This window comes from Fundulus heteroclitus, chromosome 13 (assembly GCF_011125445.2).
Source record: "Fundulus heteroclitus isolate FHET01 chromosome 13, MU-UCD_Fhet_4.1, whole genome shotgun sequence".
NCBI lineage: Eukaryota > Metazoa > Chordata > Actinopteri > Cyprinodontiformes > Fundulidae > Fundulus > Fundulus heteroclitus.
Genome location: NC_046373.1, coordinates 26482887 through 26503677, shown reverse-complemented (window position 1 = coordinate 26503677; position 20791 = coordinate 26482887). Strand labels below are relative to the sequence as shown.

At 39.5% G+C, this 20791-nt stretch overlaps 1 gene segment (V, D, J or C); it reads left to right on the top strand.

Annotated features, from left to right (window-relative positions):
- The first annotated feature begins 5787 nt into the window (after nucleotides 1-5787).
- Nucleotides 5788-19856, top strand: LOC118565300. The segment is given in 3 exon segments: nucleotides 5788-5864; nucleotides 6664-6997; nucleotides 19556-19856. Coding segments are annotated over 2 exon segments (267 nt in total).
- Nucleotides 19857-20791: the final 935 nt, after the last annotated feature.

The following is a 20791-nucleotide window of genomic DNA, read 5'->3' as shown; positions in this document are numbered from 1 at the left end:
CGTCAAGCTGAAGAAGGAGTCCTATCAGGCTTTATTGGCCTGTGGGACTCTGGAAGCAGCTGATGTGTACCGGCAGTCGAAGCAGCAGGCGGCTCGGCTGGTCGCCGAGGCAAAAACTCGGACGTGAGAAGAGTTCGGAGAGGCCATGGAGAGGAGACTTCCGTACGGCTTCGAAGCGATTCTGGTCCACTATCCGGCGTCTCAGGAGGGGGAAGCAGTGCGGTACCAACACTGTTTAGAGTGGGGGTGGTGTGCTACTGACCTCGACTCGGGACGTCGTGCGTCGGTGGGCGGAATACTTCGAAGACCTCCTTAATCCCACCAACACGTCTTCCATCGCGGAAGCAGAGCCTGAGGACTCTGGGTCGGGTTCTCCCATCTCTGGTGCTGAGGTTGCCGAGGTTGTTAAAAAGCTCCTCAGTGGCAAGGTTCCGGGGGTGGATGAGATTCGCCCTGAGTACCTTAAGGCTCTGGATGTTGTGGGGCTGTGTTGGTTAACGCGGCTCTGCAGCATCACGTGGACATCGGGGGCAGTTCCCCTGGATTGGCAGACTGGGGTGGTGGTCCCCCATTTTTAAAAAGGGGGACCGGAGGGTGTGTTCCAACTACAGAGGAATCACACTCCTAAGCCTCCCTGGTAAGGTCTATTCGGGGGTTCTGGAAAGGAGGGTCCGTCGGATAGTCGAATCTCGGATTCAGGAAGAGCAGTGTGGTTTTCGTCCTGGCCGTGGAACACTGGACCAGCTCTACACCCTCAGCAGGATCCTGGAGGGGGCATGGGAGTTTGCACAACCAGTCTACATGTGCTTTGTAGATCTGGAGAAGGCATTCGACAGTGTTCCCCGAGGGATCCTGTGGGGGGTACTCCGGGAGTATGGAGTACCGGACCCTTTAATAAGGGCTGTCAGGTCTCTGTACGACCGGTGTCAGAGTCTGGTCGGCATATGAGTAAGTCGGACTCGTTTCCGGTGAGCGTTGGACAAAGGGCAACGCCAAGGTTGCCCTTTGTCACCGATTCTGTTCATAACTTTTATGGACAGAATTTCAAGGCGCAGCCAAGGTGTTGAGGGGATCCGTTTCGGTGTCCTTAGGATTGCGTCTCTGCTATTCGCGGATGACGTGGTCCTATTGGCTTCATCAGGGCGTGATCTACAGCTCTCACTGGAGAGCTCCTCATACATTAAAAATTGTCTCTCAGTTTTATATCATCGACTTCTATATTGATTGAAGCATCTGATCCTCTGTGAAAAACCAGATTAAAATCTATTCACATTTTTTTTATTTTTGACTGTATCGTAGTTTTTAAACTTAATTTTTAGTAGATTTTATAAAAATGGGTTAAAAAAAGATGTATTTCTTAATAAAGCAATAACAGAATGTCATGTTCTCACGTGTTTGCATTCAGTCAGCTTCACCAGTCATCAGTTGTGTTTCTATTCAGTCTGAATGAGTTAGTTCATTGATTGTTTTCCACTGTGTGAACACAACTTGGCTGTTGAAAGTGTCGCTCTGACAGAATCTTCAGCCTGAACTTTATTGATGGACAGAGTGAAGTCAGAGTTTGATCTACTGCCTATTAAATAATGAGCAGCTGGAGAGTTAAGGACTAAAACAATTGTATAACTTTTTAAAGACACTCCAGTCAGAACCTTAGTATATGTGTTCAGCAAAGAGAGCTAAATCTTAATCTGGTTTTTAACAATGTTTTCTGTAATTCGTACCTAAATTCTGACATTTTATTTAAATCTCAGGTCAAATTTCATCTGCCACAACATAGTGTTTACAAGTCTGTTAAAATGATCAAACGTATTGTCATGGTTTAGTTTTGGCCTGGCTGTTTTCCCTGTTACTTCCCAGCACCTCCTCCTCTCACTCAGCTCACCTTCCACTCCCTCAGCAGTCAGTCACACCTGTTAGGCACTAATCAGTCAGAACTCACTCCACCTTTCAGCCTCCCTACAAAAGCCTCCCTCAGTCTTCTCTTCCCCGCTGGTTCATCAGTCTCCATTCACTCCGCGTCTGTCGCCTGTTGCTCTCTGCTACCTGCTGGATCTTAGACTTAGACAACTTTATTTGTCATTTCGTATGCACAGAGTGCGTACAGAATGGAATTTCGCTGCATACAGCTTGTAAATTGCAGTAAAATTAAATTACAGTATAAGGTAAAGCAGTGATTCAGAAGTAAACAATTGAAATGTAGACAATGCAGGAGAAGTCACAGTGTACAGGTGAGTATTTTTTAAAAAAACATTTGTATGTGCAAAATTGATTGTTCAAAGGGCATTTGTGCAAGAATACAGCTTGTAAATTACAATAAATTTAAATTACAGTGTAAGGTTCAGCAGTGATTTAAAAGTGAACAATCGAAATGTAAACAATACAGGAGATAGTCACAGTGTACAGGTGCGTATTTAAAAAAAACATTTGTATGTACAGAATTTGATTTGTGCAAAGGGCATTTGTGCAAGAATGCATTTAGAAGAGTTCAGCAGCATTTGTAATGCTGGATGGAGATGCAATGATGCAAAATGTTCAGATATGCGAATGTTGTGCAGAGTTTATGGGTTATAGTTCAGCAGTTCAACAGCAGTTCAACAGTCTGATGGCAAAAGGGAAAAAAGCTTTTGCAGAACCTGGTGGACCTGCAGCGGATGCTGTAGAACCTCTTCCCAGAGGGCAGCAGGGAGAACAGTCCATGATGGGGGTGTGAGGGATCCCTGATGATGATAGGGGCACGGGACACGCTGAGATGAAATGTCCTTAATGGAGGGAAGAGGAGCCCCGATGATCCTTCCACTGTCCTCACCGCTCTCCTCACGTTCTTCCAGTCGGCGGCATTTCAGTCTCCGTACCACACAGAGAGACAGCTGGTCAGAATGCTCTCTTCTGTAGAAGGTTGTGAGGATGGGCGGGGGCAGGTGGGCTCTCCTCATCGTCCGCAGGAAGTACAGTCGTTTCTGTGCTCTCTTCACCAGTGACGTGGTGTTCACAGACCAGGTGAGGTCTGTGAACACCATACACCCCCAGGAACTTGGTGCTGCTGACCACCTTCACAGCTGAGCTATTGATGAGCAGTGAAGCGTGGTGAGGCCGGTTCTTCCTGAAGCCGATGATGATGATCTCCTTCGTCTTCTCCACGTTCAGGATCAGGCTGTTTTCTCTGCACCAGCCCACCAGCTGCTCCACCTCCTCTCTGTAGTCCTGGTTGTTGTCGTCTCCTGCTACCCCTGTGCACCAAGTAAAGTCTCTGCTTGCTGCTGGATTTCCTGCTGCCCCAGTGGTCCTAGTTTGCTTTCTGCTTTGTTGCCTGGATCTCCTGCTACCCCTGTACTCCAGCAGCCCTGCACTCCCAAGAACTCCCCCTCACTGCACCTCTGGGTCGCCAACAGTCCTGCATCTCCAAGAACTCTCTCTGATCCTCCAGCTCCTGCTCCCTTCTACAGTTCCAGTCCGGTACAGCCTCTCTGGTTCCCTTTCTCTACTACTCATCCTTCTTTCAATAAACTCTCAGAAAACAGCTCCGTGTGCGTGGCGTGCATTCTAGGTTCATCCTAGAAAATTATGACACGTATAAGTTAACTTCAAAGCTTCCCATGACACCAGCAATAATAATGTGCACTATTCATGTGAATGTATTTGTGAAGATCTCCATCAAATGATTGTTACTCTGTGTGTGTCTGTGTTTAGTGAGCTGTGTCAGAGTCTGCTGTGACATTCAGCTGCAGTTTCTGTTCAGCCTGACTGAGGGAGGTTTTTGTACGACTGTTTTTCACTGTGTGAACACATACTGGCTGTTGATCCAATGAAGACTCTGACAGTAGTAAACTGCAGCATCTTCAGCCTGAACTCCACTGATAGTCAGAGTGAAGTCAGAATAGGATCCACCATCATTAAAACGACTTGGAGTCCCTGAGATTCGACTCCCAACATAGTAAAAGAGCAGCTTAGGAGGTTGTCCATCTTTCTGTTGATACCAGGCTAAATAGCTTTTATAAATATCCTGTGAAGTCTGACAATTTATGGTGACAGATCCTCCCAGATCAGCTGTCACTGCTGCAGGCTGAGTCACTGTGACCTGACCTCTGGACTCTGAGGACACAGAGACAAAAACATAAAGCAGCTTGATGGTTTTGTGGGCTTCATTTCAGAGGGACAGATGTTGATAGAGGAGAGGAGTTTGATCCTCTGGACTTTACCTGTGAAGCAGCAGCAGAGGAGAGTCCAGATGAGGACGCAGATCAAAGTCATGTTTTTGATGAGGAGGATTTCTGTGTCTTCTGTTGTGATGAAGGACAGCTGTCAGTCCTCCAGTGTTCAACTCTCAGGACTATAAACTCTCCCAGAGCACTGGAGCATGGTGCTGCTGATGCAAAGTGCCTCTCTATGGAAATGCTCTGTAGTGATTCCTGTAGGGATTTTGGATCTTTGTGATGGTATTCAAGGAAGAAGATTTTACATTATAATGTCAATTCTCATGTGTCTGTTAAGTATTTTCTTTCTTGAAAATGTTCTATAACTCTTTGATAGTGCATTCATTGTAAAGAGAGAGAAAAAAAATATAAATTTAAGTTACTTTAAATCTCTTATTTTTTTCTTTTACTTTTGACTTTTTTTGTTTTGAGAGTTGCCTGTGAGGAAATGGCTGAAGGAAGAAGGGAAACGACTTGTAGCAATAGTCTGCCCCTGCTCCACCACCATGTCCCTAGCTTTGACTTTCAAAAGGTGATGTCGAAAGAGAGGCCAACATTGAACATAGTGATGCTACGCACACATCATATAAATAAATATATCATTCAATTAAGGAATTCCATTAAGGAATTAACTATAAGATTTTCACTTGTAAGTTGGCGTTCAGTTTTTAATAAAGGATGCTTTGATAACGTAAAGGCCTGAGGTGCAGATGCTGACCTCCTTAGCTTCATTTCCCTCAGGTCTCAGCTGTTTTCTGTAGTAATTTCATGAGTCTTTCCTCATTTTGAGAGAATGTATGTTGAGGAAACAGACTGGATGTTATGACTAAGCACATTTGACTCCAAATCAAAACAAACTTATCAAACCTATAATAAAGCTCTAATTATTAAAATATCATTATATGATGTACAGTTTGAGTCTGATTTCCTTTTAAAAGTCTAAAACTCTTGGTTTTCTTGTTTTTATGTTTAAATTTCTGCATTCCTGTTCTCATCATACAACTGTTGTATTTTAGCTGTTTTCACATGGATGTTTTAGATGTTATTGATGATTCAACATTTTCTAAAATAATAAGTTTTTAAAAAAAGCTTTAAGAGATATTGATAACGATGCAATTGATGTTTGATAAAAGGCAGAATAATCTGTCTTCTGCAAGTGAAATAAAAAAATACAACATGGAGTTATTTATCATATTAGTGCCAGACTTTATTATTTTCATCTCTTAGAAAGTTGTAGTCCTGATATTTTGTTTGTGTCAGAGTCAGAGAGCCGTGTCTCTACAGTCAGAGGTTTTTGTACGACGGCTCAATGAGTTTGTATCACTGTGGTTCACGTTTGGTTATTTTATTGATTTGATTTTTATTTTAATACTGTTTCATAGATTAAAGCTGGAAAAATGCATAGTTTAATATACAATATTTTATATAGAGAGCTTATGGAGACAAGTTTTTTGATAGTTAAAATCAAAAATGATAACAGAGTAAAACGTTAATATTAATCTAAAGCTTAAATGATGTTTGATTCTCCTTAGTTGCTCCTGGTTTGTAGGTTTAGTTTAGTCAGACAGAGTCATAGAGCCGTGTCTCTACAGTCAGAGGTTTTTGTACGGCGCCTCAGTGAGTTTCTATCACTTTGGTGGACTTTTGGTGGAGGAACCAGACTGGATGTTGGAGGTAAGTTTACTTCATGCTTGATAGCAACATTTAAAATATGCAGAAATATTATTTCTGCTCTTATTCAGAAAGCAGAAAATTGTATCTTTGCATTAACTTCTTCTTTAAAACAACTAAATTGTAAATATGTTGTTTAAACTGAAATTAAACATTAACTATTTGTGTAACATGTGTCAAATGTTGTTTCTAAAATAACTGTCAGGACTGAGGTCCGGCATGTTTGTTACTGTTACTTACTTTTTAACTTTAATGCTCTTCTACCAGCTGTGAACCAGTTTGGTGGTTTGGTCGAAAAACGCTCCATCAGAACTTGAACCTGACTAAAGCTGTTATTGGAGGAATAAAATCAGTCTTAATCTGCTGTTGATCACAGCCAGAGATAATGTTACTCTGATGACTCTTTTCTCTCAGTTTCTTTCATATTTCAAACAGGAATGTGAAACTAAAACATCACAAATAAAATCTACAAAATGTATCCAAAAATAATAATTCTAAACATCAGATGAAACATATTGTTGCTTGTATAGATAAAATATTAATGTTATTTTATTTTCTCATTTGAACTTAAAGTGTTGATTAAAGTATTTAAAATACAATTCTTTAGTGATTATTTCTGGGCTGATCTGAGCCTCCTAAAAGGAAGTGAAACAATGTGTCTGTAAGTGACGAGTGAAGCATGAAAACATCTGGCAGAAACTTCCTGTTGTAGAAAATCCCTCCCTGACTGTAACCATGTCACAGTATCTGCTGCTTAACTCCTCTGTAGTTTTCATCCTCTAACCTGATTGGTGTCTCCTAGGTGATGCCCGTCCCACCCTGACAGTGCTGCCCCCCTCCAGTGAGGAGCTGCAGCAGGGGAAGGCCACCCTCATGTGTCTGGCCAACAAGGGCTTCCCCTCAGACTGGAGTCTGTCCTGGAAGGTGGACGACAGCAGCAGCAGCAGCAGCAGCAGCAGCTGGGAGCAGAGCAGGAGCCCCGGGGTGCTGCAGAAGGACGGCCTCTACAGCTGGAGCAGCACCCTGAGGCTCCCTGCAGACCAGTGGAGGAAGGTGGGCTCTGTGACCTGTGAGGCCTCCAAGGGCTCCCAGACTGCAGTCACACAGACGCTGACCAGAGACCAGTGTTCCCAGTCCTGAGCTCATTCAGGGATTTTCTAAAGATTTATTCTGCTACAGATTGCTTGCTTTATAACTGTCTGTTGTTGGAGTTTATCTTCAGAATCTCTGTTTTTTGCTCAACAATAAAATATAAATCATCACTCCTAATTTGTCTTTCAATTTATTCAGATTAAATCAGCCATGAATGTTGATTATTGAGCTTAGGTATTACAAAAATAAAAATATTTCAAATTCTCTTATTACAGACTAAATGTTGCATGTCTGAAGAGGTATTTTATTATTATTAAACTTATTTTTTTCCTACATGTAGTCTCACTGAGACACGAGTTCTCATTTACAAGAGAGATCTGTTAGGTCACATGTCTATAGATAGTGAAGGACGATTGGTCCACAGAGGAGGAACAGCTGATGCTCCATAATTATTTTCATTTAAGCCTAAATATGATTAAGCTGTAGAGGCTTTCTATTAAGTTTCACATTGTATGAAAGAAAAAATAATTTTAGTTGAAAAAAAGATAAAAAATTGTTATCTCTGAATATTATTCTATGTATAATTTCTGCTTCAGTGCAGCTGTAGATCAATTCTGCTGTAGCTGAGGGAGGTTTTTGTACCACATTGTATCACTGTGATAACGGTGTGCTGTAATCCTGCTGACAGTGATAAACTCCTGCATCTTCAGCCTGAATTCTGCTGATGGTCAGAGTGAAATCACTTCCAGACTGACTTCCACTGAAACGATCAGAAACTCCAGACTGACGCTTTGATGTTCAGTAAATAAGGAGTTTAATAGCGTCTCCAGGTCTCTGAAGGTACCAGTCTACCTCATCATCAACATCACTGTCAGGACACATTATGAAAACCCATAGAGTTAATCAGATGGAGTCATCATGCTTCCTCCTTAACGTTGGCAGACAGTCATTTATGTATTCAGCACCATGCAGTAAAATTATCTACTGCTTGTAGAAAGATAACTTTTGTTTTTACAGGGATTTGTCATCCACAGTTCTATATTGTTCATTGTATGAATGTTTGATATAAATTTCTTCAATAGCTTGAGCTCCATGGCTCAGTGAGGCCCTGCAGGGGGGCTTGGTGTGAACTTGGTTCTCAGGTCTGTGGCCCCATGGCTGGATCTGCTCTGGTGTTCAGACTGACAGCAGAACCCACAGACTTCTGAACTTTGGCTGCTGGGGGGTTTCCTGGGCTCTCCTCTGCTCCTCTCTGGGATGGGAGAGGCAGCTATCCCTGTGTTTGTCCTCTACTGGCTTCCCTATTCTAGGGGCCCTTAAGGACATCTGGGGCTCCACTACTACAGAACATATTTCTTATGGACAAACCTTAAATATACATGCAGACTCTCATAAACACCCACAGGTGTTTGACTCCAGGTGCTTACAGATACACTTCTATATAGTAAACCCTAAAGTTAGATTTGGCTATCTACAAATACATCTAGTATTGTAATGATTGCTTGTGGTGAATCCAAAGTTTAGCCAAACAGGGAGCTGATGCTAAAAAGGTCTTTATTGACAGAGATGATGGATCCTCCAGGTTGACAAAAAGGCAGAGGCTGGGACAAACTCAAAAACAGGACAGATCATGCAGGGCAACAGACAGATAATTTCAACAAAGGCTGCAAGGCTCTTACCAGGAGGTAGCAGACAGGGACAAGAGGAGAAATTCCGGCAACTAACTGAAAACGAAGGCGGGCTTAAATAGGCAACAGAACAAGAGAGCAGGGCGGGGCTAATTAACAAAAACAGGTGGAGGTGATAAAGGGAGCATAAGATTGATAAACAAAAACCTAAGGTAAGGAATAAAACTAAACGGACACGGGCTGAAATAAAAACTAACAACAAAGGCCAGATAACAAAAACAGGCTAAACATAAATCCAAAACAAGAAACAGAAATAATCCTAAACTGAAAAAATAACCAGAACCACAACAGAACATTACAAGTATTAAATAAAACTGAATATTTGTTCAGGGATGCTGTCAAAGCTGTTGGTTGTTTGTAGAATCTTGAAATTAAACTTTATTGATGGTCAAAGTAAAGTCAGAGTTTGATCTACTGCCTATGAAACCATTTAGAGTCCCTGAAACTTTGCTGTTGGCGAAATAATGAGCAGCTAGAGTTTAATTCACTTTCTGTTCTAACCATTGGGGCTAAAACAATTGTATCACCGTTTAAAGAAACGGAAAACAAAATGTGGTCAGCTAAGAGAACAAATTCTTCGTCAGGTTGTTAATGTTTTCTTCCATGTGGACATAAATGTTGACATTTAATTTTAATCCAAGTAAAAACTGAATCTTCCCAAAAAACGTTTGTTCAGTTGTATTCAAATATTGAAACCTTTAAATTAACTTAAAAGTTTCCTTCAAACCCAGCAACAAGTTTCAATGTGAACTATTCATGAAAAAATATATCCATAAAATTATTGCTACTCTGTGTGTATCTGTGTTTAGTGAGCTGTGTCAGAGTCTGATGTGACATTCAGCTGCAGTTTCTGTTCATCCTGACTGAGGGAGGTTTTTGTACGACTGTTTTTCACTGTGTGAACACATACTGGCTGCTGCTGATGAACAGATATTGAATTTTGATTTCATGAAGACTCTGACAGTAATAAACTGCAGCATCTTCAGCCTGAACTCCACTGATGGTCAGAGTGAAAGCAGAGTTTGATCCACTGCCTGTAAAACGACTTGGAGTCCCTGATGCTCGAGTGCTGGCATAATAAATGAGCAGCTTAGGAGTTTGTCCATCTTTCTGTTGATACCAGGCTAAATGGTTAGAGCTATAAACATTCTGACTGGTCCTACAGGGGATCCTGGCAGATCCTCCCAGATCAGCTGTCACTGCTGCAGGCTGAGTCACTGTGACCTGATCTCTGGACTCTGAGGACACAGAGACAAAAACATAAAGCAGCTTGATGGTTTTGTGGGCTTCATTTCAGAGGGACAGATGTTGATAGAGGAGAGGAGTTTGATCCTCTGGACTTTACCTGTGAAGCAGCAGCAGAGGAGAGTCCAGATGAGGACGCAGATCAAAGTCATGTTTTTGATGAGGAGGATTTCTGTGTCTTCTGTTGTGATGAAGGACAGCTGTCAGTCCTCCAGTGTTCAACTCTCAGGACTATAAACTCTCCCAGAGCACTGGAGCATGGTGCTGCTGATGCAAAGTGCCTCTCTATGGAAATGCTCTGTAGTGACTCCTGCAGGGAGTTTGGATCTTTGTGATGGTATTCAAGGAAGAAGATTTTACATTATAATGTCAATTCTCATGTGTCTGTTAAGTATTTTCTTTCTTGAAAATGTTCTATAACTCTTTGATAGTGCATTCATTGTAAAGAGAAAAAAAAGATACATTTAATGGCATCTTAAGTTACTTTAAATCTCTTATTTTTTTCTTTTACTTTTGACTTTTTTTGTTTTGAGAGTTGCCAGTGAGGAAATGGCTGAAGGAAGAAGGGAAACGACTTGTAGCAAAAGTCTGCCCCTGCTCCACCACCATGTCCCTAGCTTTGACTTTCAAAAGGTGATGTCGAAAGAGAGGCCAACATTGAACATAGTGATGCTACGCACACATCATATAAATAAATATATCATTCAATTAAGGAATTCCATTAAGGAATTAACTATAAGATTTTCACTTGTAAGTTGGCGTTCAGTTTTTAATAAATGATGCTTTGATAACGTAAAGGCCTGAGGTGCAGATGCTGACCTCCTTAGCTTCATTTCCCTCAGGTCTCAGCTGTTTTCTGTAGTAATTTCATGAGTCTTTCCTCATTTTGAGAGAATGTATGTTGAGGAAACAGACTGGATGTTATGACTAAGCACATTTGACTCCAAATCAAAACAAACTTATCAAACCTATAATAAAGCTCTAATTATTAAAATATCATTATATGATGTACAGTTTGAGTCTGATTTCCTTTTAAAAGTCTAAAACTCTTGGTTTTCTTGTTTTTATGTTTAAATTTCTGCATTCCTGTTCTCATCATACAACTGTTGTATTTTAGCTGTTTTCACATGGATGTTTTAGATGTTATTGATGATTCAACATTTTCTAAAATAATAAGTTTTTAAAAAAAGCTTTAAGAGATATTGATAACGATGCAATTGATGTTTGATAAAAGGCAGAATAATCTGTCTTCTGCAAGTGAAATAAAAAAATACAACATGGAGTTATTTATCATATTAGTGCCAGACTTTATTATTTTCATCTCTTAGAAAGTTGTAGTCCTGATATTTTGTTTGTGTCAGAGTCAGAGAGCCGTGTCTCTACAGTCAGAGGTTTTTGTACGACGGCTCAATGAGTTTGTATCACTGTGGTTCACGTTTGGTGGAGGAACCAGACTGGATGTTGGAAGTAAGTCAAAGATAAAGCTGTTATTTTATTGATTTGATTTTTATTTTAATACTGTTTCATAGATTAAAGCTGGAAAAATGCATTATTTAATATAAAATATTTTATAAAGAGAGCTTATGGAGACAAGTTTTTTGATAGTTAAAATCAAAACTGATAACAGAGTAACAAGTTAGTATTGATCTAAAGCTTAAATGATGTTTGATTCTCTTTAGTTGGTCTTGGTTTGTAGGTTTAGTTTAGTCAGACAGAGTCAGAGAGCCGTGTCTCTACAGTCAGAGGTTTTTGTACGGCTCTCAGTGAGTTTCTATCACTGTGGTGGACTTTTGGTGGAGGAACCAGACTGGATGTTGGAGGTAAGTTTACTTCATGCTTGATAGCTAAATTTGAAATATGCTGAAATATTATTTCTGCTCTTATTCAGAAAGCAGAAAATAAATTAATTTCTTCCTTAAACCGACCAAATTGCAAAGTTGCAGTTTAAGCTGAAATTAAACGTAAACTATTTAATGAGCAACTTGTGTCAAATGTTGCTTCTAAAATAACTGTCAGGACTGAGGTCCGGTTTTTTTCTTAATGCTATTACTTTTTAACTTTAAAGCTCTTCTACCAGCTGTGAACCAGTTTGGTGGTTTGGTCGAAAAAAGTTCCATCAGAACTTGAACAGGACTAAAGCTGTTATTGGAGGAATAATCAGTTTTAATCTACTGTTGATCACAGCCAGAGAAAATGTTACTCTGATGACTCTTTTCTCTCAGTTTTTTTCCTGTTTCAGACAGGAATGTGAAACAAACAAACAGTTTAAATAAAATCTACAAAATTCTACCCAAAAATAATAATTCTAAACATCAGATGAAACATATTGTTGCTTGTATAGATGAAATATTAATGTTATTTTATTTTCTCATTTGAACTTAAAGTGTTGATTAAAGTATTTAAAATACAATTCTTTAGTGATTATTTCTGTGCTAATCTGAGCCTCCTAAAAGGAACTGAAACAATGTGTCTGTAAGTGACGAGTGAAGCATGAAAACATCTGGCAGAAACTTCCTGTTGTAGAAAATCCCTCCCTGACTGTAACCATGTCACAGTATCTGCTGCTTAACTCCTCTGTAGTTCTCATCCTCTAACCTGATTGGTGTCTCCTAGGTGATGCCCGTCCCACCCTGACAGTGCTGCCCCCCTCCAGTGAGGAGCTGCAGCAGGGGAAGGCCACCCTCATGTGTCTGGCCAACAAGGGCTTCCCTTCAGACTGGAGTCTGTCCTGGAAGGTGGACGACAGCAGCAGCAGCAGCAGCTGGGAGCAGAGCAGGAGCCCCGGGGTGCTGCAGAAGGACGGCCTCTACAGCTGGAGCAGCACCCTGAGGCTCCCTGCAGACCAGTGGAGGAAGGTGGGCTCTGTGACCTGTGAGGCCTCCAAGGGCTCCCACTGTCCAGTAACGGAGACATTCAGGAGAGACAAGTGTTTCTAAACTGGACCAGCAGCTGATTTTGCTTTTGCTTTCATTTTTTTTGTCTCTTTACCAACTTGTCCTTTGTTCTAAATGTGCATGGTTTGTGTTTTAAAGTGGATTGATTCAATATTATGAGCAATAAATATCTCACAGATAAACATGGTCACTGATTTTTCTTTATGCACATTATATCAGGCTGTGCAGTAGTTCGATTTTGAAGGTGCAATTTCAAAGAAAACACAGAAAGATTGCATTGTGTTTGCCTATTTGTAGATCTCTTCAGTTAACATTAAGCGTCATTAGTTCAGATCTGCTCTTTTACTGAGAGAACAGATCTTGGCTGTTGCTATCGTGTCCACTCTGCCCGATGTCAACTACAGCATCTTAAGCCTGAACTTCACTGATGGGCCGACTGAATTCAGAGTTTTAACAACTGCCTGTAAAATGACTGCAAGATCCTGAATCTCATCTCTCAGCCAAATAAAGTGGCAGCTTCAGAGATTCTGTGCTTGTCTGATGTTAAGCAGCTATATTCCCACCATTCATTTGAAATAAAGGGGTTTACTACAAAATTGAAATAACCTTTCCATTGCTGTCCTGTTGTGTCGACAGGAGATATTGACTCAAACTATGAAGTTACTCGGTTAACGTCAGTCAGAACCTTAGATGCGTGTTTGGTCAGTAGAGCACAAAATAGTCTCTGAAATTACTCATTGAGCCACTCAAACATTTTTTTCTTTTGACTGGAGCTAAATGTTGACTTTATTTATTGTCTGTAAGTTAACATGAATGCAATTCACAAATGAAAAAGAAGCTATCAGAATTATTTTTGCAAATATATGTAAGGCAAACGTTTTTATTTAAGTGTGGACACTAAACCTTTATTCAGTGCTTGACTGAACCGTGACATTGTCTGCTGTAACTTCCAGCTGCAGTTTGTGTTCAGTCTGACTGAGGGAGGTCTTTGTACGATGGTTTTTCACTGTGTGTATGAATATGCACTACTGATGAGGAATTCACTCTGACAGTAGTAAACTGCAGCATCTTCAGCCTGAACTCCACTGATGGTCAGAGTGAAGTCAGAGTTTGATCCACTGCCTGTAAAATGACTTGGAGTCCCTGATGCTTCAGAACTGGTATAATAAATGAGCAGCTTAGGAGGTTGTCCATCTTTCTATTGATACCATGATAAAATGAGAATGTTGCTAAAAGCTTTAACATTGTGACCTGTCCTACAGCTGATGGCGGCAGGTCCTTCCAGATCAGCTCTCACTGCTGCAGCCTGTGCAGCAGTGAGAGCAAACAGTAAACATTTGACTGTTTTACATCCAAACTCTGACTTAATCTGTTAGCTAAGGTTCAGGTTATGTGATTCTGTTTGTGCTGATTTGCATTAGGGATTACAGAAAAGGAAACAAAACTGTGCTTTAATGACTGTTGAACCAGGAAAACCACCTGAGAGAAATGCCTTCACTAAGAAATTTAACTCTTGCCTTGAACATGGCAAAGTGTTTAGTGTTTGAGAGACAGGTTTATGGTTCCTTTCCTTTTACCCGACTGCAGCAGCAGCAGCGGCAGCAGCAGCAGCAGCAGCAGCAGCAGCAGCAGCAGCAGCAGCAGCAGCAGCAGCAGCAGCAGCAGCAGCAGCAGCAGCAGCAGCAGCAGCAGCAGCAGCAGCAGCAGCAGCAGCAGCAGCAGCATGGCTCATCCATGCATGCCTGCACTGAGCCTCGCTCTAGTTTGGCATTCTTTCTGATCAAAGCTTGGAACAGAGAGCATCTTGTAGGAAAATTGCTACATTTAGAGGTGCTGTGACGATCGTCTAGTGTATTAAACTTGAAGAGCATCTTGGCTAGGTTCTTTTTGCTGGTTCTGAAAACCTTCCAAATGGACTGAAGAACTCTTTACAGAAGGAAATGGTGAGCCTGAGCCCAGAACTCTGATCGAAGAACAGCATGGTCAAACTCACAATGTGGTAATCGCTCAACTACCACCAGTATTGGAACATTAATTGACCAGAAGAACTGAAAGAGATACTGTTTGACTAAGACTCAGTATTGTGCTCAGAATAAAATAAAAGATATGGGGTATTGGACTAAATGTAAACCTTAGAGTTGCTGGCTCGTTGAGTTGCAAACTTCTAGTTTATTCCGTTTCCAAATAATAATATTGTTCTTTCACATCCCCTTTCTCCAGTTATTTCCTCACACCACACTGTTGCTTGAGTGCGTCCCGTTGGACCGAGGCGCTGGTCTGCAACATTATATATATATATATATATATATATATATATATATATATATATATATATATATATATATATATATATATATATATATATAGAGAGAGAGAGAGAGAGAGAGAGAGAGAGAGAGAGAGTATAGATAGATAGATAGATAGATAGATAGATAGATAGATAGATAGATAGATAGATAGATAGATAGATAGATAGATAGATAGATAGATAGATAGATAGATAGATATCCCTAAACACCAGACTAAGCTCCAGGAGTTTGAGTCAGAACAATGTCTTCTGAAGAACCTTTAGAAAACACATCGTAGTAAAATATTTTGTACTTATGCAGTAAATGTTGCAGAATTCATTCTGCTTGTTATAAGTATATCGTTCAGAACATCATCGTCCTAAACATAACCGTTGAGCAAACAGTCTCACCGTGAACCAGGAGCTCCAGGGTGGTCAGCAGTAGAGTCAGTGACATCATCATTGTGCTGCTGGTGTTTCAGTGGCTCTGAAAGAAACTAAGACATTAATTTCTTGTTTGAGACATTTTCCATGTCTCCACTGGTATTTTGATGATTTATCTTCGGTGATAAGCTCAAGGTCTTCAAGGTTGGAAGGCCTGCTCACCATCACACCAATCTTTCGCTTCCATATCAGCTTTTCTATCATATTGAAGTAAGGACTCTGGCTTTACTTTTAACTAAATCTATCAGTGTTATGAGAGTAATTTCGAGCCCAACAGTTCTGTCATACACATGGAGGAAAAACAGCAACTGTTGTTTGTATTTCTATAGTTCAACATTAAGAGCTTTATAATAGCTTCTAATGCAGATTGTTTTTGGCAATATTTTTGGTTAAAAATATGTATCTTGGTGGATTTTATTTAATGACATGCTCCTAAAACATGACAATTTTACAAAAAATAAATATTTATAAAATAAAACATTAATGTCAATGAATTTTCATGCTTATTGACATATGTTTGGAAGTTGAGAACAAACAAGTAATCAACACATTACACCACAGAATAATAATCTTAATCTGTGTTGAATTAATTTATTTTGAGATAGACTTCCATACTGATTCAAACCGGTGCTGATCAGTAAAAAAAAATCAGGTTAAAACCTTTTAAGTTTTTTTTTTCTTACTTTGTCGTACTGTTTAAACATTATGATTGCCAAATTTTATTAAAAAAAGCTTCAAAGCCATGTTTTTATATATAAAACAATAACAGAATATCATGTTCTGTTGTGTTTGCATTCAGTTAGCATTACCAGTCATCAGTTGTTTCTCACAAATATGACTTTTTAAAATTAATTTTTGTCACTTTTTGCTGGGACATCATTTGAAGATTCTAGGTTAAATTTTAATGTAATAATCATTTTAATAATTTACAAATAGAGGATTCTTGGAAAAGAAAAAAGAAAATGCAGTTTGGTTGATTTATTTTAAATTGTATTTATTAGTCAAAAATGTAGCTGAATTTTGAGAATGAAAAAAGGCAATTCAATTTATGGATTTTAATTTGAATATTGAGACACATTTGCCTCCATATTTATTGTTCAACATGTGGATTAGATTACGGAGAAATTGATGGAAGCTAAAACAATTGTACTATATTTAAAGAAACTCGATTCATAACTTTAGGATATGTGTTCAGCAACGAGAGCTAAATTTCCATCAGGTTGTTCACAATGTTTTCTGTCATGTGGACCTAAATGTTAAGATTTCATTTTGATCTAACCTCCCATTTTGTCTTTCACAACAAACAAAGTCTTCACAGGTGTATTGCAAATATTCTAACTTATAAGTTACTGTAACTTCAAAGCAACCCATGAAACCATCAATAATAATGTGCATTATTCATGTGGATATTTTATCAGTAAAAACTATCTCCATCAAATAATTGTTACTCTGTGTGTGTCTGTGTTTAGTGAGCTGTGTCAGAGTCTGCTGTGACATTCAGCTGCAGTTTCTGTTCAGGCTGACTGAGGGAGGTTTTTGTACGACTGTTTTTCACTGTGTGAACACATACTGGCTGCTGATCACATGAAAACTCTGACAGTAATAAACTGCAGCATCTTCAGCCTGAACTCCACTGATGGTCAGAGTGAAGTCAGAGTTTGATCCACTGCCTGTAAAACGACTTGGAGTCCCTGAGTCTGGATAGATGGCAGCATAAATGAACCGTTTGGGAGGTTGTCCATCTTTCTGTTGATACCAGGCTAAAAAGTGGAATGGACTGCTATAATAAACATCCTGACTGGTCCTACAGGTGATGGTGGCAGATCCTCCCAGATCAGCTGTCACTGCTGCAGGCTGAGTCACTGTGACCTGACCTCTGGACTCTGAGGACACAGAGACAAAAACATAAAGCAGCTTGATGGTTTTGTGGGCTTCATTTCAGAGGGACAGATGTTGATAGAGGAGAGGAGTTTGATCCTCTGGACTTTACCTGTGAAGCAGCAGCAGAGGAGAGTCCAGATGAGGACGCAGATCAAAGTCATGTTTTTGATGAGGAGGATTTCTGTGTCTTCTGTTGTGATGAAGGACAGCTGTCAGTCCTCCAGTGTTCAACTCTCAGGACTATAAACTCTCCCAGAGCACTGGAGCATGGTGCTGCTGATGCAAAGTGCCTCTCTATGGAAATGCTCTGTAGTGATTCCTGTAGGAACTGGGATCAATTTCTTTCAGCTGTTGAAAATCAAAAACAGATCAGACATGGAAGTTTATCTTTTTCATGGTGAATAATGATTTTACCAAGAGTAACAATTCTTTAAGGTGGCAGTGATGCAGGAGGAAACAGTTTATGACCTAGAAACCCGTAATTGAACGGGTCTTCTCGTCCATCGACTGCTGGAGTTAGGCACCCAGCAAGAAAGTCGATGGATAGTTGGATAAATATAAATAATTTTCAAAATGCTTCTTTTATTGATATATATAAATTCAATTAGGTGACTGGCTGGTGGACAAAGTCTTCGCCCACAGACACACAGTGGCCTTATAGCTCATACTGAGGAAATATCACTTTGGTTGGTAAACCCACATTTTAGACTTTTAGACTTAAGCAACTAATTTGAAAAGTTTATCAGGTGTAATTATTAAATGAATGTACCAAAGTTTAATATTTGCTTCTTTCTAAAAGTTTCTCATCCTCCATAAATTGTTTGTGTCAGAGTCAGAGAACCGTGTCTCTAACAGTCAGAGGTTTTTGTACAACGGCTCCATCAGTTTGTATCACTGTGGTACACGTTTGGTGGAGGAACCAGACTGGATGTTAACTGTAAGTACAACTAACTTAAATTAAATTAACTATCCCTGTAATGTTGAGTTTTAAAGGGTTATTCTCAGAGGAAAAACACTTCTTTTAGGGTTTAGTTAGTTTTTATTTTTCTAAGTTGCCGTGTTTAATGGAAACTCTGTAATGTCTGAGTTGGACTAATGAGTCGTAACACTGAAAGAAATACTATTGAAAAGAAAAAAGAAAAAGTATAAAAAAGAAATACTGAAAAACCATAAAAAATAATAATCAGAAAACCCTACATGTTAAATAAAATGTTATTTAAAACTTAGCAATATGAAGTTCTCCTATTTTTATTTTTTACATTTATATAGTCAAATTTTATAGTTTTAATAGAACAAGCATAGCTCAAAGTTTTCAGTTTTCTCTCAAAAGTTTTCTTATTTCTACGTATCGTTAACAAGCGGTGTGGACTATATGCTGAGCCACATTATCAGTGTCACTGTGTGTAATGTGATCTCTGGCTCATGTATATTATTGATTATCAATTATTAATTTTCTCTCATGTTTTGATTACAGTTTTGGAAAAGAAAATGTCTGAAAACTAGTTTTTTTTAAGAAAGTATTTTTTTTATCAGGGAAATAAACTTAGGGTGTAAGATTCAGGTAACAGCACATATCTCTTAAAAACAATAGAAAAAAATGGATTTCAAGTGGTTTTAGAAGATTAGTCCCGATTTTGAAAATTTAACAAGTTTAATGAGAAAACATGAAAGGAATTAGAAATGTCAATTTTTATGTGTGGTACTGAAACCTGTCTGTTGCTGTGGTTGAGCAGTGATGCATGAGTGTTACCATGGTTACATGATCCAGGGCAGAAAGTTAAACCTGGAGGATTTTAATCTAGACTTTGCAATGTGTTTGTTTCTCTCTGCAGTGGGTGAACGCCGTCCCACCCTGACAGTGCTGCCCCCCTCCAGTGAGGAGCTGCAGCAGGGGAAGGCCACCCTCATGTGTCTGGCCAACAAGGGCTTCCCCTCAGACTGGAGTCTGTCCTGGAAGGTGGACGACAGCAGCAGCAGCAGCAGCAGCTGGGAGCAGAGCAGGAGCCCCGGGGTGCTGCAGAAGGACGGCCTCTACAGCTGGAGCAGCACCCTGAGGCTCCCTGCAGACCAGTGGAGGAAGGTGGGCTCTGTGACCTGTGAGGCCTCCAAGGGCTCCCAGCCTGCAGTCACACAGACGCTGACCAGAGACCACTGTTCCCAGTCCTGAGCTCATTCGCTGACATTGTTTTTGTTTTTCTTTGCGCCTTAACATAAAGATTTTCAGTTTCATTCATACTAAATTCTTCTTAAATTGAATGTTTCGACATAAAAGTTGATGCATTCCAATTACTTTCAAACACAACTCTTGTAGTAGAACTGTCTCATAGAATATTGTAAAATACAATCTGGAAATTGTTCTGTGTGTTTGTGTGAGTTTACAAACTGTTTTTGGGCTATTTCTAATCTGCATTTCTCACCCTGTACTAATATATGTTTTCAGTTCATTAAACTTATCATATTCTGATGTTTTGTCTTTTGGTTTCATCCTGAAATGGTCTTCCCTATAAATAATAAAAGGGTAAATTAGATGTATTAGAAGCAGTGATTCATTGGCGCAGACAGGTCTGTCAGAAACTGCTGTTGTATTAAAAACACAGTTAAAAAACAGTCCATTTTAAAAAGTTCAGTGACCATAAAATACAGCTAATGAATGAATGCATTCACCATGGGTTGTGTAACTTTTATATGGTGAAGACATTTCATCAACAAATTCAGACTGTAGCTGTGAGCTGCATTGGTCTTCATTAATTAGTTCATTAAAAGTGGTCAAATCCTTATTTTAAATTTCTGAATTAAAGTTTTATAGGTTTCATTTTATTTAAAACATGGGGCTACGGTTAGAAAACAGGTTTCAGTTTTTATTCATTGATTACAGAGTAGAATAGATTGATTTGTTTCTATCGTTGACATGCAAACCCCACACGGGTTTTTCTGTTCCCTATTTGAAAATGTTGTCTCAAATGAATTTATATTGCTGCTGCTTTGTTATTAAAGCATGAAAAAGTAAAGTGGTTGTGCAAGGAACATAAAACACATCTCACTGTCATAGAACACATGTCAGTTATTTGATCCTAGAACCTGAGGCTTTGAGTTTCTCCCAGAATCATGTTGACTGACTTTCAGCAGTTTCAAAAAAATGGTTGTTTGAAAAGAAATGAGAGAAGAAAGATCCAGTTCTTCTACAAGTGCTAAATATTTGTGGTCAGAAATTTACTCAGGGATTTATCTTACATTTCATTTGTTATTCATAGTAACTGTATATTAATTCGGTTTCATGAACATCATTACAAGTAAAACTTCTGCTTCAGTGCAGCTGTGGATCAGTTCCTCTGCAGCTGAGGGAGGTTTTTGTACGACGTTGTTTCACTGTGTGAACGGAAAGCTGTAATCCTGCTGACA